This window comes from Lepisosteus oculatus, chromosome 10, assembly GCF_040954835.1.
Source record: "Lepisosteus oculatus isolate fLepOcu1 chromosome 10, fLepOcu1.hap2, whole genome shotgun sequence".
Classification (NCBI taxonomy): domain Eukaryota; kingdom Metazoa; phylum Chordata; class Actinopteri; order Semionotiformes; family Lepisosteidae; genus Lepisosteus; species Lepisosteus oculatus.
The window spans coordinates 42,056,492-42,078,911 of NC_090705.1; the positions used below are offsets into that span (position 1 = coordinate 42,056,492).

General features: G+C 38.1%; 1 protein-coding gene across 6 annotated transcripts in view; it reads left to right on the forward strand.

The window, feature by feature from the left end:
• nek11 (NIMA-related kinase 11) overlaps nt 1-22,420 on the forward strand; it is an 88,076-nt gene that overhangs the window by 56,664 nt on the left and 8,992 nt on the right. For all 6 annotated transcript variants that reach the window (XR_011190821.1, XM_015356958.2, XM_015356950.2 and 3 more), the window contains one exon: nt 4,970-5,066. Coding sequence is in view for 5 of the 6 variants with exons in the window: in XM_015356958.2 (XP_015212444.2) it covers nt 4,970-5,066 (97 nt within the window). In the remaining variant the exon portion in view is untranslated. The remainder of the gene's footprint in view (nt 1-4,969; nt 5,067-22,420) is intronic.

A 22,420-nucleotide genomic window follows, 5' to 3' on the forward strand; every position in this document is an offset into this window, starting at 1 on the left:
CGGTGTGCACTCGGGCGGGCCTCTGCTGGCGCTGGGAAGGGGTTGGTGCGAGTCCAGTCCCGGTGTGCACTCGGGCGGGCCTCTGCTGGCGCTGGGAAGGGGTTGGTGCGAGTCCAGTCCCGTGGTGAGGCACGGCCCGGGTCAGGGCTAGTTTTCGAGCTGGCACTGAGGTGGGGACGGTGATCAGACTCTGTCCCCTCAGGGTGGGAAACGGCCTTTGGAAAAGGACTTCAGAGCTCTCTGGCGGACGGGATAGATTTAACTTTTTTTTTTTAACATTACTTTATTAGCCCTTTACAATTTCTTGCATTAGGAATGATCTTTTCGCAGACCCCAGCTTGCTCTCCATGAGACACAGACAGGGAGAGAAGCCTGGGTTCAGAGTGCAGGGTCAGCCATTGTACATCGCCCCTGGAGCAGCTGGGGTGAAGGGCCTTGCTCAGGAGCCCAACGGAGTAGGATTCCTCTGCTGGCTGTGGGATTTGAACCGGAAGCCTTCCAACCACAGGCGCAGATCCTGAGTCAAAGAGCCACTGCTCCGCCCGGGTGCCAACACTCTGCTCGTATAATTTAATTATGCTGTACATTTTCTTTCCCATTTATTACCACTGTTAATTTTTTTATAGTGTTTATCGGGCATTACGTACAGAAGCAATCTTCTAGATGCCGTTTATAAATTTGTTTAATATTTCACAGACATTAATTGTTACTGTGAACAGTTATCCTTTACGTTACATTAGTTGCATGAATCATCAGGTGAAATTCTGGCAGTTAAAAATAGATGTCAATATAAGTCAGCATTTCTGTGTTCCTGTTTTTATTTCCTAGTAAATTATGATAACAAAACACTATCCTGTCCATTTGCTGCACATAAAATAGACAAATGGCCGAGCATTTGACCTTCGTTTCCACCTATATTGCCTTTAAATACTTTTTTAAAATTTACTTTCCCTTAATATCTAGTGTATGATAAACTGATACAGTGTCAATGTTGAGGATTTAATGCAAAAATGGGACTTTAAAATTGCGCTCAGTAATGACCCACATAATACTTTTTTGTAGCAGTGTCAGAATGGTATTTTATTTTTTATTTTATTGTTCCTATATTTTGTTTGTTGCTGAGTGCTTGCTATCTGCTTTGCTGATTGCAATGTAAAAATATAATGATTGCTGCGGAAAAATTATACTTAGCTTGAAATTGCTGACATGAATCATGTTTAGAAATCAGTCAAGGAAGCAGGAGAAAACACACTTGAACAGAGAAGGCAGTGCACTTAACCTGCTGCAACAAATTACAAGAATTATCGTTCATATCTGATTTGCCCCAATCTAGAGATGCCAATTGGTTTGATCGTGTGATAAGATTATAATCCATAGGGAACATGGTAATGTAGCTACATAGTTGCAAACACCCTGCCAGAATTCCATCAATGGAAAACTCCGGTGTTTAATTGCGCTTCCACTGTTTAACTGATGAAGTGACTTCGATCAGGAATCATACTTTAATCCTGTTGCACAAAATTATTTTTCCAAATCCCAGATTAAAATATATATCAACCGCACCATTGCATATAATTTCTAATGCAAGTTTGCATGTAAAAACGTGAGTTATAGTTCAGTATTTTCGGTGACATATAATGACAACCTACCACAGGGGGACTGAGTTCCAGTTCACAGGGAAAAGGAAGAGATATTTTGATACTCTATCAAATGTGCTATTTGCTACTGTAATAATGATTTTTTTTAATGAAAGTAATGCTTATCACAAGAAACGTAATTTTTAACAAAAGCTTTATGTAAATGTTTGTTTGTTTTTTTAAGTACAGACTTAATATGGAGATTTTTTGACAACTTCACAGACATTTTTTGGTTATTCTAGGAAACTGCAGGTTTCTCAAACCTACTTTTAAAAATAGTGTCACTTTTGGGTAATTACTGTGATAAAAAATCTGACTGTTGGAGTATATAATATTTGAAAAAGGACATCAAGTTCTCTTTAACTTCGTTTCCTTTGGTATGACTTAACTTCCAGTAAAGGGGTTTATATATATTTTGCTCAAATTGATTTAGAAATCTTGAATTATCTGATTAATCCAAAATGTACTCATGTATTTTTGCATCTAGTAAGGTTCCGTGTAGTTTAGCCATGGAAATGTTTAGTAACTTAATGTAACTGTGATAATGACAAAGGCGTGGTGTGCCAATTCTAATTCCTGAAATGTCATAGAGATCCACTTAGGGAGGTCTTAGGATAAGATCTTGTTTAGATTTGGTTGACTGACCCCGAATTCTCGAACATACTATATCAGATGCAGCAGAATTCAACATTTTGAATGACGGTTTTTAATTCTGCATTGGCAAACAGTATAAAGATGACAGAGGCAGAAATTCGAGGTTGTGCTTGCTGTATCAAATTGTTACTCCTGGTTGTTTTGGGAGATAAATACTCAATGTCAATTTTGGAAACAAGAAATTATATAAACATTTTAAAAGAAGACATAAGAATTACATGGGTGTTTTATGTGACAAAACATTTTAATTCTGTATTTTCTTCTGTTTGACACATTAATAGCAGAGGTCAACATAACAGAAAATAAATTGCCTTTGCTTTGTTCTGTATTCCACTTTAACCAGTCATGTTCATGGTTTTTTTTTTAAAGATTCAGGTAAGCCCTGAACTTGTCGAATTTTCACATTCCTGATGCATGCAGACAATTCCAGTGAACCATGAAACATGTCAGACTAGCAAAGAATACTGACAGCTAGGTGAAGTGTTTCATGACTTTCTACCCCTGAGGTTTTGCAAAAGTTTCAAATGTCTGGATTTTGCAATTGTTTTTAAAAGCCCATAATTTACTGGACCGTACATAAGCACATAATGAAAGTTTTAAATGAGAGGAGGCCATTCAGATCTAACTTGTTTGTGATGTCATTGGCTTTTTCAGGAAGCCAGGGTACAGGTTTGAGCAACATAGCTGGGTAGCTTGTCTATACCCCACAACCCTTTGGGTAAAGAAGAGCGTCCTTTCATCTATTTGAAGTGCAAATCTGTGCAGTCCCAGGTCTGTCCGGCATCCTACCTCTGGCTCAGTCTACAGGTGTCCTACAGTTTATATTATCTCTGGCGTCCAACTCCACCCCAGTTTCCCTAGCCGTCTATCTCCTGATTTTATTCCAATTGATCATGCGTTTCACTTACTAGAACAGCAACTGAAAATGGCTGCAACAAAGGCTTGGCTGAGCATCTCAGAAGAACAAATCAAGAGTTTAGTGATGTCAAAAGGGTTGCAGGCTTGATGCTGTTGTGTGCAAAGGATTTGGTACAAAATACTAAGTTGTATATGGCTTTAATTTAATTTGTCCCAATAATTTGAACACCATTCAGTTTAGTATGTAGCACGTTAACACAATTTATATTACTCCCTTGAACAGTTTGGTTCAGTTAGCATATATCCTTGCTTTTACAGATTTTGTATATATTTTTCTGCTTTGAGAGTTTCTTGATGAAATTATATGGATGCACAGGTTCTGTACACTCTTATTCACTCATTTCACTAATTAAAAATAGTGTTGCACATATGATCTCAATGTCATTTTGAAAATGACTTTGTTGCATATATGGTGCCCTGAGAAATGATTCACATTCCAACAATTTCACATTTTGATAAATTACATTAGATATATACACATATATACACAACTTTTTATCATTCTATCTTCAAAAAATATATTCTTATTTGATTATTTATTGTGCATTTTAAAACTGTAATGGTGAGGCTACACTGTTTTATGAGAAGGATCCTGAATGTCAGCAAAATGTTCAAAGAAAATATAGAAATTGGAGTTCACTGATTACATAAGTATTCAGGCCTCTATGTCCATATTTGGCAGAAGCAGTTACAGCTGTGATTATTTTAGGTCTGTGCCAGCTTTGCACAGTGGGTGTAATTTATGCCCATTCTTCCTAGCAAGATTATTCCAGTTCTAACAGTTTTTCTGGGAATCACTGATGGACTCTAATCTTCAAGTCTCACCATAAATCTTCTATTCATTTCTTCGGGATTTTGGGCTTTGGCCTAGTCTTGCTTAAGTGCGGTTGTTCATCCCATTGCTAGGATCATGACGATCCACTTTCCCTCCACCCTGAAAAGATTCCTTACTGATGAAAAGCATCTCCTTAAAAGATGCCGCCGCCATCATGATGAACAGAGTGATTTGCTGTGTTGGGCTTTGCCCCAGTTATAACATTTTCCATGAAGTCTTAAAAAAAGTTTTTTTTAAAGTCTTTTTTTAAAGATTAACTGTTGTTTAGTTTGACCACAAACCTTTCTGACACTTGTCTGTAATATATGTTATCTCTTATGAATTTTAAGTTGAGTCTTTTTCTTTGTAATGGCTTCTTTCCTGCCACTCTCCCCATACAGGAATGGAATATTGTCACTCAGAGCATTTACAAACGTTTGTGCTTTTGGCACTCTGTGAGTCTGCCCAGGCTGGACTTTATACTGGCTTCTGCAGACAATTTCTCGAATATCTATTGCCTGTATATCTATACGCAGCTATCATGTAGTCTACAGCACGTTTACCCATTAGCCTCCAGTACCAGATGACGAGAGAAATGTTGTATTTTTCTGAATAAATGACGTTCGCCGTCACGTTGAGTTGCTATCTGTGCTTTTGGAGAGTGTAAGATTGACTAAGAATGCACATTAAGGACACTTGAAATAAAAGGACAAGTACTGTGTTTTTAAGAAAATAACTGCACCTTGTGCCACAGTACAGTAATTCAGACTGGTGATGTTACTAGCACAGGGTATATTTTTGTACTCCTCTTTAATTAATGCCTGTGCTACCTTGTCGATGAGGGAGAATACTCTGCTGTGTGCCCTTGAACGTGTTGGCATGGGTTTTGAGGTGGTGCTGATGACAGCCGCTTGGACACTCTGAAGCACCTCTTCTTTGATTTCAGGTGCTGTGGCGGTCAGCGCTGGGGCTCCAGCCCCGGGCCAGAGGCCAGGGACGATCAACTGCACCATGGCGGAGAGCAAGATCCAGCGCATGCGGCAGTGAGTACCGTGCCTGCCTCTGATTTTTCTCCTCTGAAATAGGGGGAATATCCAAATGGTCCGACTTCTTAATTCTCCCTTTCTTAACGCAGTTGCAAACCTTGTTAACTCATGCGCAATTATGAGTACATTGCTCAGGGACCTAATTAAACTTACTTCCCTGTAATAGCGCATGTTGTTTTTTTTAAACTCAAGACTACCACTTATTTCATATAGCCCTTAGATAATTGCCAAGAGTGGGTACATTTGTAGAGCTGCAGCTGCTATGAAGCTTTTTTCTGTCAAACAAATAAGAAAATACTTGACTTTTTCAGGCCATGTTTGACTGTGAATGATGTACAGTACATTAGAAATACGCATCATTTATGCCAACGCAGAGCGTAGGAGCTGTAGTTGCCAAAGTGAATGATCATCCACAAGCCTCCAAGCAAGCCTAAAGCCTGACCTGCAGGCACTCTCTTCCTTTGATGAGAGAGCATTTAAGTATCTTAAATGAAACCAAAGAAATTTGAACATGAGTGTCACAAACGAATGCACTGCACTAAATATCTGTTTGTACTGTACCTCCATGTTTCTTGATATCCAGATCAGCACAGGTGTACTAAAAAAGCTTTTTAACCTTCAGCAGACCAAACATTTCAAACTAAAACAAAGGAGAGGAGGAAAGCTGGCACTCACAATGCGAAATGTCCTGTTTGGATGAATTTGTAGGAAGCTTTTGTTTTGTAAAATCAGATTTAGAAAAACCTGGCTGTTTTGACAATAAAGACCAAGTGGTTAGAGATTTTCTTTGAAAGTCCTGCCAAAGATCTGTATTCTTCTGGAACTTTGTGGTTCAGTGGATTTCTCCCACATTTTTACCTTTCATTTGCTTATTCCTCTGATGACATGAAGGCAGCTAGCAGCTGACTGATTGACACGGGCAGACTGTGCAGACCGGAGTTACCTCTGAGAATACACACAGCTCTGCCAGTCTTACTCCCCAAGGAAGTCTTAGCATGCTTTTCCAATCCCAAAGCACAGGGAAATGTCAGCCTTTCCAAGCTAGATCTGAGTGCTTTAGAAGGGTCATAGAACCACATTGATTCTCGGAAAACAGTCTTCATAATCAGCTGTATTTTGATGTTTAGAAGCTTAGAGCTGCATACGAGCCAAATGCTAACTTCCTGTGGTTCTCTCAAAGATGTCACCACCATTTTGTTTGAAGCATTTAAAAAAATAAGCATTTTGAGAGAAAAACATCACATATCAGTATCAATTTATCCTTTATTGTATAAGTTTACATAGCTTTTTAAGCTTGTATATTAGAAATATTCTGATGAAATTAGCACTCCTAAAAATTCCTTAGTTACCATGAGTAACATATGTGTCAGGTCAAGTTCTGTAATACTGCTTCATTTCTGCTTATAAACTTAAACAACCTTCTTTCACATCTTGACAGATGTGATGTACTAACATCAAAGAGGAGAGGTCAATTGCATCTGTTTTAAAAGTGCCATGAGACATTAATTTATTCCAAAAGAAGAGATCACAGTGACCTCCTGTACCAATTTATTGGTAATTGAAGAATGTCCCAGATTTAATAATATCAGAAGGGGACATCTTGGCCATATTAAAATAAGTGGCCTTGACACAGATATTAAATATATATATGTGTGTGATGCAGCATCAGAGAAAAAAATGGATCAGGCATAAACAGAGCAGCATCTGGAAGCTTGGCCTTTCACATCATGCAGGGCCTGACGCAGATGCTTTTGCAGAAGGCTGATATTTAAACATGTGCTGACGCGCTTCAGTAACTCAGCGTGTCTTTTTCACACCAGATGACTAATTATGCAGCGCTATCAAATCAAACTGTTTCAGCATGATGTTACGAAGGTTGTGATATGGCTGCAGAAAGCACTTGAGCTCACACCCCCGTTTTGCTCACTTATTACCTCCTGAATATGAAATGGCAGAACACGCGCATGTGTTGGCGTTGCATAAAGGAAGCGTAGAAGTCGCATGACCTTCCACAGGTTTAAACACGGTGCTCATGCTTTGTCTGTGTGAACGTGTGAGGAAGTGGGTTTCTGTCACATTGCTGGCAGCAACATCGCCACGTGAATCCCTGAGGGGTGCAGGTCCACCCATCTCCCACGGCTACACGCCAGTGCAGTGACAAAGTGACAGGGGACAGCCATCGCCCGCCCTCACAAAGTCTCAACGGTCAAATCTAACTCCCAGGTGACAGAATCAGCCGATCTGGAGAGACCAAATGACAGCTGTCTCCTGCGCGACAGCCGCTACAGACGGTAACTGATTTGCTACCAAATAAACCTGAATAAAATGATCAGGCACCGTTAACCCCCTGGACATTAGTAAAGGGAGGTTCTGAGTAATTTTGGTTGTTTGTTTCATTTGTGTATACAGAGCATGTGAGTATGGCTTTTACTAATGAAGAAGAATTCATTTTGAGGGTAGAAGCATAATGGTGCAGAAATTTATTAACACCAACTTACTGACTGTGCCCATTTCTACTGGTAGTGCTCTCACTACATGCTGTCTTTGTTGTTCATATTTTGAGGCCTGTGCTCCAGTTTTGTATTTCAACACCAATGTCAAAATAATGCATTCATTTTTAAGTACAGTAATGCTGTCCACACATAACATGTGTCACTCAAGGCTCTTCCAAGCTGAGAGTGCTTCAGGTGGAATTGCTCAGTGTGCTCATTACCTCTCAGTCATCTGGTAGACTGTTGTGGAGGGACAATACTCTGAAAATACGAACAACAGTTTTTTAACTCACAGCATTAAAACAACATTGGTCAGAACAAGCCTCTAACACTTGAATTAAACGCTTTAACAAAGAAGTCATGCAGAATGCATCAGGAACTGTTACTGATCGCCTTCAGCCCTTCTCAATAATCTTGTGAATGTACAGTAGATTATTGATTAGGCTTGATCGCTGAAGGCAGGTCAGCTTTCTTTTTTGAGAAGTTGTTAACCTGACATGTCTCCGTCAACAATGTATTATTAATGCACTTTGCAGCACCACAATGCCCCTCAGCTGTTTCTGTCTAGATGCTAATAGTTTAAATTAAAGTTTTACTTGAACGCTCCTTAATTAAATTACAGTGAGCTATACAGCTCACTGCTGTGTATTAAGCTACACAATGTGTAGCTTTCAGAACCCTGGCACAGGCTAAGATGTGTAGCTGCTCATGGAAAAGATTTTAATAGGCTGTCGGTTTCTGTCATGGAGGCAAGGAGTTATGCTTCTCATTTCTGCGTGTATTAAAATACATCTAAAAGATGAGTGTATTTAAAAAAATATTTTTCTAAAATGAAGCATCCATTAATAGGTTGGTGATGCGGTGGGCCCATTACTTGCTTTTCATCCCTGGGGTCTTGGGATTGCAATTAGTTGATGTTCACTGAAGTTAATTAAGCACAATTTGGCTCCACTAAGGCCGAAAATCTACAAACATATGTTTCAGGTCAGGATTGTGATGTGCAACTAGAGACTTTTAAATTGCTGACTGAAATATACAGTAGAAGTACCCTTCAAGACCACACAAGGTTAATCTCTTGGAGTAGAGTTAATAAACTCCTCCAATATGTATATGTGATATTATATGTATGCCTTACATATGGAGTCTTGGATTCCAGGAAGTATTACCGGTAAAACAGGAATAATGGGCCTGGCAGCAGAATTAGTGTTAAAAATCCATTTGAAGGCACATGGGAGGGACAGTTCCTCTTGGTAGCAAACCACAAAGTCCTCTTTTATCACTGGGGCCACTCCACCTTGCTTTTGTTGTAAGCCTGCGATCGTGTGTGTGTAATTGGTTAATATTAACACGTGGAATGACTTACTGTATTGGCGTTCTGAGCTGCCAAGGTACAGCCTTTTGGAGTGTTTCAACTTTGTCACAGAGAGGAACTGCCAGGTCAGGTGAAGGACAACATAACAACAGGGGGACAGAGGAGGAAGTGCTTTTGTACAGATGGGCCCAATCAGAGTGATTTCATTTGAACAGATTTCATTGGTGAGGCTACTGAAGTAATGGCATCACATTTTGTTATTGCAATTGCCCTGTATATAGTTTTAATGACGTAGAGTCAGATTTATTGTGACGCGGACTGTTTTTGTACGAGGCTTTGAACCGGTTGGCTCCATCCTCACCCTGAAAAGTAAGAGCTCGGAGGGTGATTTTAATTGTAGCAGGTTGTGATTCTCTGCAGTGCAAGCAGGTTCAGTGGTGAAAGCCTTCTCCCAGGACAGTCAAATCCTTTTCAGTAGAGGCAGCTCTGCATTTTGTTGAGTGATGACTCATGTGGCGTTGACCTGAGTAACTCATCGTATCCTGACAAAGCCAGGCACCTCGCTGAGCTTTGGGCTGGCATTTTAATAATAAAAGTGCAGTTCCAACAGAACATAAAATATAACCTGTCAGATCTCCCAGAGGTAACATTTGAGAATAAAAGAATAAAACAGGTAACTGTTTTTAATGGCTGCCTTTTAGTGCATCTTATTGTTATCATTCTGATTGCGGAATTGGATCTGGGAGGAATTCTTTGGAATTTATTTTTATACTGCAGAGGCACAGAAAAAGACCTAAGCCATCCATGCCCGTTTTTTTTCCTGTGTTGCCAAAGTTAATAGAATTAACCAATGCCTTCCTTTAACGCTATTAAGACCCCTTTCTCCTTCAACGAATGCTGCTTTGTAACACACAATGAAAACAGTCAAAACCACCAAACACATTTATAATCCAGAAAATTAATTTTCTGCGTTTGCATAATGCGGTTTCATCCCAAAGGATACCTGCATGCTTCATGTATACAGGAGCACCCATTTCTTCTGCCACAGTGCGGCGCAGAGCCCACCCGAGTGACACAGGGAAGCCGATATGCACCAGCAGCCCCGCTATGCAGAGCGTTAGTAGCATCAGGAAGAGGAAAGAGACGTTTTTTCACCGTTTTAATTAAGGTGGAAATCTCAGAAGGCCAGATTGTGCAAGCTCCAAGTGGAATTTAGTCAGCACTCCAAGATTAACATCCCTTCTCACAGTGCCATGGGATCTTTTATGACTGCAAGTCATTTTTATGCGGCCTGATGCCTTATGAATGTGGCCCACCTCCTATAGTGAATTGTCAGCATACTGTGGCATTGATTTAGAGATTCTGGTACAGTAGTGACTGTGCCACCTACTAGTCTGGGTTTTATATGGAGATCTGCCATTCTGGGATTGACCGGGCTCAGTCTTGCTTGGCCTCTGAGATCTAACAAGATCAGGTTAGATGGTACCAGCTTCAGTAGTAGAACTTGTGTTAAACATTTTGCCCAGTATTACCTAGCTTTTTCTTTAAGCAAAAGTGAAGCAATGATTTTAGTGTAGATCAAAAAAATTGTTAAGGATAGAATTCTTCAAAATCATTAAAAGTCCTGTTTACGTTTCTGTTTGCTTTAAAAAAATGTAGATAAAACATTTTTGAAAAATATTTTCATGCCAAATTCTTCTCATAAAACTATATAACTACAGCTATCAATAAATGATTTAATAAAAGGTCTTTTCATGATAAGTATTCTCTGAAACGGGTAAGTGGGTAATTCTCAAAGACTGATGCTACCACAGGGTCAAAACAAAATAAAACACAAATAGAGCAACAGTGAAAGACCTTTAAAATAAACTTCAGGTTTGCAGGTGACACTGATATGAAGCTACCAAACCTTAATGAAAAAACCTGAAAGCAACGTACTGACAACAATTAAAAAACATAACGTTAGAGCCACAGAAAAGACATGTCTTTCGTTAAGATCTGAGATGCCAAGGAGCCACCAAAATGGTAAGAGGCTCCAGAGTGAGAGAATCGTGCAGCCCAATGTACCGTACAGTAAAACTGGGTGGTATAGGAAATGTTAAAATGTCATGGATTGTTTTTATGCAATGTATTTGCCAACGTCACTCTTCAGGAAAATAGCAGCTAGAGTTCGATCCCCTTTCTGTGTTCTATGCAGGCTGTTGCAGATAGAAAGTAAGTAGACCCAGTATTCATGTGACAGCCGAAATAGTGTTTGGCTTAAGTACACCCTCGAAAGCTGCCTGCCTGATAGCGAACCGGTCCTGCAGTCTCTGCCTGGCTTCTTCTCCGCATAAATGGGTCAATGTGGAGATAGAAACTGTTGAATATGTGACTTGAAGGTTAGCAGCAGCACAGCTGTATGAGGTTGCCGCAATATAAACAGCAATAGCAATATTTCCAGCCTTGGAAAGAACACCTAGAGAAACATCGAGTGTATCTAAAGCGTGAAATACAGCAGAATTTTAAACACATGTGGTAAAGCTTATTGCTCGCCCAGAATCCTGAACATTTGTAAAAAAAAAACATAAAGTCAAATGTTATTCATATGGTATTCAAGCTGCCTTTCATTTCTGTGCTGAATGATTTTTGTAATTGATCAGTTGAAAATCCTTCCTGTTCACCCAATGAGAACTAATCCACACTTTTGATTAAGGTCTACTAATGTCTCATACTGGTATGTTTGAAGTATGAATTTCTAAGGGCATTTTAAGGAGTGGAGAAATAAAAAACAAAAACAATAAATCTTCTTGTATATTGACACATTACCAGAGACTGCAATCTGCATCAACTTTCAGAATTTGAAAGGAAATCTTATATTCTTTAACAGTTGTTTGTGTTTGGAACTGACTGCATTGAAGATGTAAAATTGGAGTATGAAACGAACTCTTCTGATATGCTGCTGAGTGTGGTTTATGAGAATGTATGCAAAACGAAAATCTTCTTGGTCTATGAAAAAATACAACAGACAAAATGTTCATACAGTATCTGCTGTGCAATAAAATGCAAATAGATTTTGATGTGTCTTTAGGGCAAGTGAAATGTTGTTGTCGTTGGTTCTCAATGATAATCTTACCTACAGCAGGATTAGGGTTATCAGTTGTTACATGTCTTCCTTTTGAGTAATTGGAGCTCTGACTACATAGATTTCTCATCAAAATGATGAGTCTCAATCAGCAATGTCTGTCATTAAGCATCTGACTGTTGTCCACTCAATTCTTATTTTCTGAAGCAGAGTCTGTGGCATTTCACCAGCTGGCAGTGTGTATTGATCAGTAAATGACACCACAAACTAAAACAAGGAATTTTTGTTGGCCTTTCTAAGAAAGCCAAACAAGTGTGGTTTAAAGTTGTTTTATTTTTTGACTTACTGCATACCATATACTTTTCAAACAAGGTTAGGGATTACAGTCTTGAAATATTGAAAAAATATTTCTGACCGTCCTAGTTCATTGTTTTCAAGTTGTCCACATGGATATTCTTCAAATGACGCATCCTGACACGCACCCCTCACTTACAAATTCACAAATGGATATATAGTCTGCCTCCTTTTGAAGACCCTATGAATGTTAGAATTTCACTGTACCTCGAATTTAATGTCTAAAACTAAAATCCATTTGTAAACAGCATGCTGCTGTCATTCATATTTATGATTAAGAGACTGACATTCTGAATCAATGAATATTTCATACTCAATTTGTAAAGAAAAATCTTTCAAGGACACATCATTGGATCTTGACAACACATCTCTTGTTCCTCCTGATTTACACTGGCCATGAAATAAACAGCCATCGTCCAAATCTCATACTTCTATGTTTCCTTATTACAATTTAAAAAAAAACACTTATAAATTTGACCCCATATGCGTCTTTCTTTGTAAGAAATGGTGTTTTAAAATGCCAGAGGCTGACGTCGGCTTTCTCTTCCAGCTCTTTCTGAAATGGCCACCCCGCCTAAAAGCTCTGGAACACCTCTGTCCTTCTACATCCACTTTCCACGTTCTCTATTCCGTGCTCATTCTTCTCCCTCCCTCCTTCTCATTCTCCTGTTTTCATGGTCGAGCGTCAGACCCATCGCACCGTCAGCCACCGCCTATCTCCAGGGCTAGTCTCCAGTCCGTCTTTCCTGAAAAAGGTATTTTTAAACAAGTGAGGAGGTCAGATTCCTAATATACCCTAATTCTGCTTTCCTGTGTGTAAATATCTCGTCTGTTGTGCTCCCCCTTTGCACTGCTCTCTCACTCCTCTCCGTCCATCCCATCTTCACCCTTGTAGCAGCTCCCTGGCTCATTCCTCGTCCTATTACTTGAGTTCTCACTGGTAGGTTGCCTTTCCCTCAGACAGGCCAGTTACGCCAAATAAACTTTAATTTGTTTTGTCTTTATACCGCAAACTTTTTTACTAATTTAATTAGGCCATCTTTAAGTCGGTCTCTCTCTTGGTTTTATTTGTTTTGTCTCCTGGGATCCATTCTTGTATGTCCTTGGTTCAATGATAATTCATTCTTCTGTCTAGTCTTCTAGTCTCTTCACTCCTACGATGAAGTCACATGCTCTTGTTTGTCCTGCAATCCATTTGCTCCTTTATCTGCTTCTTCTGGTCACCCTGGGCATACATCCTCCCTTGAGATTTTGAGATATTTATGACTTGGACAATATTTAACAAATACTCACGTGTTGTGGCGGGTAAAACTTGTTTCGGTGGCAAAACAAGAACCCGAGAAGCAATTTAAAGCAATCTTTTATTATATAGAGCCAAAGTCAGAAATTAAGAGAGGTTTTAAAGCAGTAATTGGCAGTTTGTTGCCATTTAAACCCAAGAGGCAGTACTGAAAACAGCTCTTAAACAGAGTTACATGCAAACAAAAGAGCAAGGGCATTTAAACTAGTTCTAAAATCGGCTCAAACCTCTCTTGGCAAATCATGGTGATACACACAAACAACAAACGTAACACCTTATAACTTGGAGGCAGCAGGGTGAAGTGCCCAGTGGGTTGCAAGTTCAAGCCCCAGACGAAATACTGCTGTTGTACCACTGAGTAAGGTTATTGTCTCCAGTTGTGTTAATGGGCCTCTAAGTTGTCATTGTCAATGAGGGTTTATTCTCGATTGGCTTACCATTGAAGAAGTCTAAAGTTCACCAGGAAATAACTGAGTGTATATATTTAACAAATTTGATGCAACCCAGTCAAATAGCAGTCCTATCTTCTAACAGTTACAGCAGTGTCTCGCAGTAAGACCAAATCTTGGGTGTCACGTTGAGGGAAGCATTCCCTAGGTTGTTTTTGAACAGCTGGGTGTTTTTCAAATAAACCTCTTGTCTTCTAAACACCATCATCATTTCTTATTTCAGGGTCCTGAAATATGTAAAAACAGTCTACAAAAATGATTTGTTCCTCATTAAATCCTAACATTAATCTTAATTTGTGACTTCAGACTTTAACATTTGCATTTTGTTTTTTATTTATGTTTAGAGTAAAAATTGGATGTTTCATGTTTTTCTGGGTTGGATTAATTAATTTAAGATTTATGATACTATAAATTGATGACTCAGTGATAAATCACCCTGACATGTCTTCATCTAAATGCCAGATATGCACAGTTACATACAAATAGCACCTCTGTTTTAGAATTAATTTCAATTGTCAGGCTTAGGAATATGTCATAAGACTCTTTACCAAACAATGTGTTGTGAATGTTTAAAGTCTATGAAAGTAACTCACGTCATGCTGTAGACTAGCCCACAGGACACATACAGTACAATGGATGAGAATTTGCTATGCATCAACATTTTTTAATGTTTTTGTTTCTCGAAATACCACAAGTTTCACTTTATTACAGGAAATGTAATTAAAAATTTCATATACAGTTAATGTTGCATCTTAGTTTGCGGTATTATTTGGTATAATTTCTTATATATATGTTTAGATATTTGTAGAATGCAATTCCGTATTAGAAGTCCTAATTTTTTAATTAGATTTTTAGTTAAAAGAAACTGAACTGACACCTGTTTCAGTGGCCAACATTTTCTTATTATTCAAAATGGATTCTCGTCAGGTTTGTTATTTTTTGTGCATCGAAAATGAGTTCTTAAAGCTTTGTACTGCATGTGGAAATTATATTTATATTATTGATATATTATATTATTGATGTCAATAATACTTTTAATAATAGGTTACTTCAGAAGAAAAGAGAACAGTTTTGAATGAGCAAATTTCACAGGATGTTCTATATAAAGTTAATAACAACTGTCACACACTTGAAAGGAAATGCAACCATATACAGTAGTAGGCTTACTTGAGTGTACTTAAATGTTTAAATAGTTATTAAACCTAAAAACAAGTGAACTATTCCTGGTTTCCACTTGGTTAAGGGGAGCCTGGGCAACTGACTTTAATTTATGGAATCAGTATTAAACTTTTATAATGGTTACATTTTACTCCTGGAGCGTATGATGCATTTGAAATGTTTTAGTGTAAAGGTTCATAGACATCAATTCTGGTTTATTCCTTAGCTTTTTTTACTTTTTGGTAGTGTAATCTATGAGTAATTGCACACAACATTCATTTAACATGGACATCGTTATTTGTAAAAATGTGTTCAAATACTTGTTGGAGAAATATCTAGGTGTAATATGATATTATATAATATGATAGAATGGAGAGACAATAAAGTATGAAAGCAAAATTATTATTTTTACATTTTTTAAATTTGTCTATGCAGTAAAGATAGATGCATTATTTGAACAACATGTATCTTAAGGAAATGGAGGTCTGTGTTATATATTCAAAAGAGTTTTGAAGCTTTTAATTTATATGCACTGTAGGTTGTTACTTTTTAAACTAATACAGTGTTTGTCTCTGGCAAACTGATGTCTACTTCAAAAGCATACTTTCAGTCTCAGTAGCTGCATCAGATCTTTTAAATGTAAGAGTCATAAATAACTGAATACTGTTCCTTTCTGAGCCAAGGTATTGTTTCAATTCAGAGCTGTCATCCTCTCTTCATCTCTGCCTTGGTAACTAGATATTGATTGCAGTCACAATGATGTTTTAATAGTTTTCCTCAGAGCCTAGTTCTGTTATCCTGATCTTTATTTAATAGTGCATTAATATTTATCCTGTTTACCATCATAGCAAGGGTACCCTGATCTCCATGCATTGATTAGTGCAGTCAGAAGAGACTTGGAAAGAAGCAATGCAATTTCTGTGTAATAGCGCAAGAGGTGCTGAGATACGCTAAACACTGTGATGGATTGCAGCTCCAAAGCTTAAGGCACTGTATCTATTTTGAGGTATAAATATTTTATTCCCAGTATTGTGACTTTTCCAGTTTTGTCATGCTGCAGGCTAAATGCAATTAACTTTCTTCTGGATGCAAAAGAGGATTTGGGGAAAAGATAAATGATTATTAAAAGGGTTTTAATGAAAATAAACATGGACTCAAACAAGGAAAGAGAATTCCCCAAGTGCTCAGGAAAATATATATTTTTTTCTCTTAACCGACTTGAGGTCCATGGACACTTGAGACCAACAATCCTTTCTCATTTTTGTGTGTTTTAAGAAAAATAGAGAATTTAAGAAGCTCACCTGTTACACTCCGAATGGACAGGATTGGTATGAAATTGATTTAGGCACACTGCTGACATGGCACATGGGATACCCCTAGAAATAGTTTTCAACATTGTTCGACTGCTCTTTGGACTTTATACTCAGTGTACTTCTAGGGACATTCCTCATTAAAAAGAGAAGCATCAGATGGATGGAGAAGAGATGTAATACCCAGAACCACAACTGTGAACTTATATATTCAAATACCTGAAGTGCAACAGCACAGCCGTCAATCTGGCCCTGTTGCATTTCTCTTCCTGCAGCGTTCTTTCTTTCTTTCTTTTTTTCTTTATGTTCATTAAGGCAGAAGAAGAAGAATGTGAAATATGTGAAAGTTAGTTTGAGATCTGTTTGAGATTTGTTTGAGTTATTGTGTGCAAATTGGTGGTCATACCTGCATGGGTATCTTGAGGTCTTTGCACTATACAGTAGGCCTGAGAACCCAGAACTGTTGCAGTTTGTATTTTTTGGAGGACTACAGAAATACTGAAGAAGGCTTGGTAGTCGGTTACATCACCCTTGCATTTTTTTCACTGATGGTTCCAGGCAGACCTTAATAAATGTTGGTATTCGTAAGAGATCTGTTAGTGTTCATTTAAATCTATGTGTTACTTAAAGAACATAATACCAGAAAGAAAAACACCAATAAAAAAACCCCATAAATGTTGTGATTTAAGTGTCAGTGGCTATGCTTACAGTCTGAAAGAGCTATTTTCTCAAAAAGAGAACAGTAGAAGGAAACTCAATTCAAGTATTCGGATTTCTCAAAAGCAACCACAGAGTTAACGCATTGGACATCGTCAGTAACAACACCGAACAGTGGATCAGACAACACCAGTGGAAGCTGTGTGGAAATGCATTTAAATCAGAGAACAGGAGGCGTTTCTTTAAACAAAGGGCTGTCTGGAACAAACTACACAGCCAGTCTGTTGAAGCAGATGCCCTGGCATCTTTCAAGACACAGCTGGATGAGATCACTGGATTAATTAGCTCCTAACTCCCAAACTGGCTAAATGAGCCAAATGCTCCCCTCTCATTTGTAACTATTCTTCAGATACTGTAGGAATTTATTTTACATTACCATTATATATTATTATCCTTTATTTCCATGATACCAATGTTTAATCAAAATTAGTCTTTTCTTAAAAAAACAATAAGGGTTTACTAATTCAATGTTTTTGAGACATGCTAGCGTATGAAGAAGAAAAAGATGAATAATTTAGAATTGGTGTAAGTGAAATAATAAGCAAACCTCTATTTTACTCAGCAATTAGAATCTGGTGGTTGAATAGCTGCGCAGAGAGTAAACAAGACCCGATTCTGGGCAGCCTGGCCGACAGATCAGTCAGAAACTTTGAAACTTGCGAGTGGGAATTTCACCAAACCGATTAGTGGAAACACTTTATGCAGTGATCAAAAGTGAATTCAGAGGACCTCAGAAAATGAGTCATTGATGCTCAGTCTGAAGAGGGTAACAAAACCACTTTTACGTATTTGAGGCTCCATCCAGCCAGTGTCAGACCAGGATCAGACCAGGACCCGTTGTCTGGCTTGATGCTCCCAAGAGCAACCTTGACAATTATCCAAGAAGGCACAAAGTTCCACAGTGTAAAATCTAAGGATCTCAAGGCTTCTCACACTGTAAGTAATGTCAGTTTTCATGCCATCAGGAGAAGACCGAATGGGAATGGTTCTCATGAGGTTTGCTCTGGAAAGAACAATTGTGCCTGTCTCAGTTTCCCCAAAGAGCACCAGGATGATCCACAGGTTACTAGAAGAATGTTCCCAGGACAGACAAGTCAAAAGTTGAACTTCTTGGCCAGAATGAGAAGTGTGGAGAAAAACAAACTGTCTTCCCACACAATTACTTCATTCCGACTGTATCGCTGTTTGGAATCCTGAGTCCGCAAATTCTGGAGAGACTGTCAGGCCATTTATTCATCAGATGAAGCCAAGATCAAAGTGGGTCACGCAGCAAGACAATGATCCTTAACAACATATACTGTACTGTAAGTAGGTCTACAACAGAACGGCTGGACCTAAACCTAAACCCCCCTTGACATGTTATAGCAAGGAAACCTTCAGATACAAGTGATAATTAAGAACGGTACAAATCTGAGTTGTTATTCAAGAGTTTAGATTGATTTAGCTTTACTTTATATAGTGATTACAAAACAATTTAGAACTAAGTTACATGCTTAGCTGATTCTTACTACCATCCCTGTACTCAGGCCACATCTGTATCACTTAACACCAGGGGTCTTAAAATTAATTCCTGGAGGTCCTTATATTTTCTGGTTTAACCAAACCAGACAATTAACAATTAACAACCAAATTATTTTTAAAATTAGACCTGTGTTTTTTTTTTAAAGTCTTTTACAGGTGATTTCACGGGCCATTCACTTCATTTAAGGTAGTTACCTACAGTATAAGTCAACAGGTGTGCAGTTCTGAAGAATGGTTTGATGCTACACACAAGAAAATTGAAAAAACTATACTTAAAGTTCACTATTTTGATAAGTTAAATTTGCAAGTGTCGCAGTTACGCAAATCCAGTCCTCAAGGGCAAGACTATGATAGGTGATTTCTAGGTGTCTTAAAGCTCATCACCAGCTGAAGACCTTTGAAAAGTGTTCAAATGACCTGATTAAAGTAGTGACGATCTCAGTTAGGTCATTAAGAGCAGTGGGAGGACTACAATCCACAGCAGGACTGGGGGTGTGCACCACTGCTTTTCTTTCAGCTGTCACAAACTTGCAAAGTGAGTGAAGGTCATGAACAAAACCAGGATTTGTTCAGCACTGAAGTTTGGTACTTAACAGTAATTTGCATGAGGAGAAGACTGGCTGTCAGGCAGACAATTACACCAAATGACCTACAGTACAGTAAGGAGGAGCGCTGGAAGTTATATTTAATGTGCTTTATCCTCAGCTTCTCGTTTCAACCTCTTTCATGCTCAGTGACAAGACTTTCTTACCTGCATATTCTTAATGTATTTTAATAATTACTCTCCTGAGGTCTCTAAATTCTTCATATTGGTAAAGCTGCTACAGTAGTTCTCAGAAGAATTTACTCATATTTAAAAACCCATGCTGTATGAAATTAAGCTAAAAGGTTTATACAGCAATGGCAAAATAGAATACAAATCTCTCACAGCTTCTATATAACATTTTTACAATTACATTTGTTTTTAATTTAGGAAACACTGAATACTGCATTTTTCAGATTATTTTGTACTTTATATCATATATGTATGCTGTGATGTATGTCATTATTTTAATATTTTGATCAAATAATTAATGTGATTTATTTTTCCAGTGATGTGACAGTTATATAAAAACACTACCATGGTTAATTCAAAATAATTAGAAGCTTCAAATGTTTTACCTGGCAAAACATTAAGGAAATAATTCTCATTTTCAGCTTGTTAAAGCAAAATTTAGTGTTAAATTATACCCAGTAAAGGCATAAATCCCTCTCCTGGTGAGACTCCACTATCTCTAAAAGTGTTTTGTTGTGTGTTATCATATACTCTAAATGACTTTGTGATCACTATATAAAGTAAAGCTAAACCAATTTAAACTCATGTGTAACAGTGAATGGACAATTGCTCACATCATAAATCTTCTTTATATTTTCTATTATATATTTATTTAGCTATAAACCATCTACTAAACCTCAGACATCTATTTTCCTGGGATTGACATACTAGACTGAAATTCTAAACAACCAGAATTTGCCCCAACAATCTATATGACTCATTAAATTATTCTTCAGAAATTAAAGTAGAGAAGCAAAACACCAAAACAATTAAAAATAAAACAGGTAGTGGATGTGTAAGGATTTATTTTTGAACAAGAAAGGCATAAGGTTATGGATGCCATTCTTATCACATGAAGTTATATTTGGTTATATAGTTCAGTACAATTCTGGGAGAAAAATCTCTATATATTCTTTGGGCACGTACTCCTTTGCTGTAAAAATTAAATCAATTTATTCAAATCCAGTTTCATCTTGGATGTAAAGGAGGAAACTACCTCAGTGCCAGGAACAGCTATTATGTGTTTTGTCTGGTGGCATCTGCCTGTGGGAAGATGAGTGTCTTATCGCCTTGTCGGAGGAATGTGAGTGTCCTTTTTGATGCAGCGCTCATAAAAACCCTGATAATGAGTCGTGATCAAAGAATAAGTTTCCGTAGGTCCCTGAATGTCTTAGGTTAATTGTGATGAGATCAGTGATACAGATACAGTGATTCCAAACTGTACTATTCTTACTGTAAAACTACACAACTTTTAAATGCTGCTCTAGGACTTCAGAGATGAGTAGCAGAGGTGAACCAGTTCCTTGTGAATATTAGTTCTCTATATTAGAGGCTTTTGCAAATTTAAGCTATTGAGCAAAAATGATCTCCAATAGCTTTTTATGTGTGGCTTGTTACAGTGATGAAAAAGTTCAGTTCTGCCCAGGAATGCTAAGGAAAAGGGCAGGTGAGTGTAGGTCAAAAACAAACATGTTCTTTTATTTAACAGTGTACATCTGACAAGTCACAGTCAAGGTCAAGCCCCAAGCAGAAAAAGAGAGGACAACTGTAAAAAAAAAAACTTTAACTATACTACTTTCTTTTTTTATTTATATAAAAAATCACGATTTCAAGCTTGGAATTTAGTAACAAGTGTCTTTAGTTTCCTCAACGTTCAGAATTAAAAAATAAGGATTTGGAATAAAATACAACTGCCAAAAACCCTCTGTGGAATTTAGTAAGTCAAAGACTGTCTTTTACATAATCCAACAATCCATTCATCGAACAGTTGGATCTCAGGCAGACATACCTTGACAAAAGCTAGTGTGCCAACTTCAGAAACACGGCTGGTTAGCTTGTTCCAGACTCCCACAGCTCTTTGGGCACAGAAAGGCTTTTGCATAGCTGGACTTTTGCATTTTTGCATTTGGTTTTTGAGTTAGCATTGTAACATGGTGTAGCCCTGCATGAATGTAAGCATGATGTATGGTTTTAACACATGCTCCAGTAAAAAAAAAGACTCCTCTGTTAATAATCTATATAACAATTAGCACACCTATTTTTCAACCTCCTTTTCATGCCATTGTGAAGTTTCTCCTGCTGGACTTTAATTTAAATGCATTCCTCTAAAATGATGTTAACACAGTCTTTCACATCAGAAAACACACGCCACCCTTAATCACCCTGACAGATCCAGCTAGCTGAGACCCACTGGTACAGGTGAAAACATTTGCACAGTGAATATCGATTACATAGGAGACTGAGAAGATAATCTTTTCCGTTTTGTAAGAGATCAGCTTTTTTCCATTCCACACTGACCAGTCTTACCAGTCTGTGGATCTAGCCCATCTCCCCAGAATGCATAGTTATACAAGGTGCCTTCACCGAAGTTGAAATCCAATGAAAAAGCATTTTCTTTTTAATCAAAGTAGAAGTTAAAACATGAATGGCTTTGGGTGACAGGTTAATATTTGCTTTCATTGATAATGTACAGTAGACAATGGTGCTGAAAAATGTCGTATTTTTAATGATCGAAAATGATTGTAAACTCAAAACAACAGCACTGGCCCCAGAAGGAGGCTTATTTCCTTTTTATGTTTTATGAATGACTTTGGGGCGTGATGCCAGTTGCCACATTTTTCACGTGTTGCATACTCTTTAATTTCCCTGATAGATGTGTTCACTGTATGATGGATAACATTTCTAAATAATAGCACGTTGCAGTTCCCTGGTGTCTCAGAAAGTTTCACCAGCAGGTGGCGCTGTCCTATACGCAGTGACCAGGATTGCCTCTCTGGGGGGGGTCGCCAGTAGGAGGGGCTGCCCTGATAAAGACAGGTGGGGAGGGTCCTCACCCGGGGTGCCCATGGCACTGAATCAG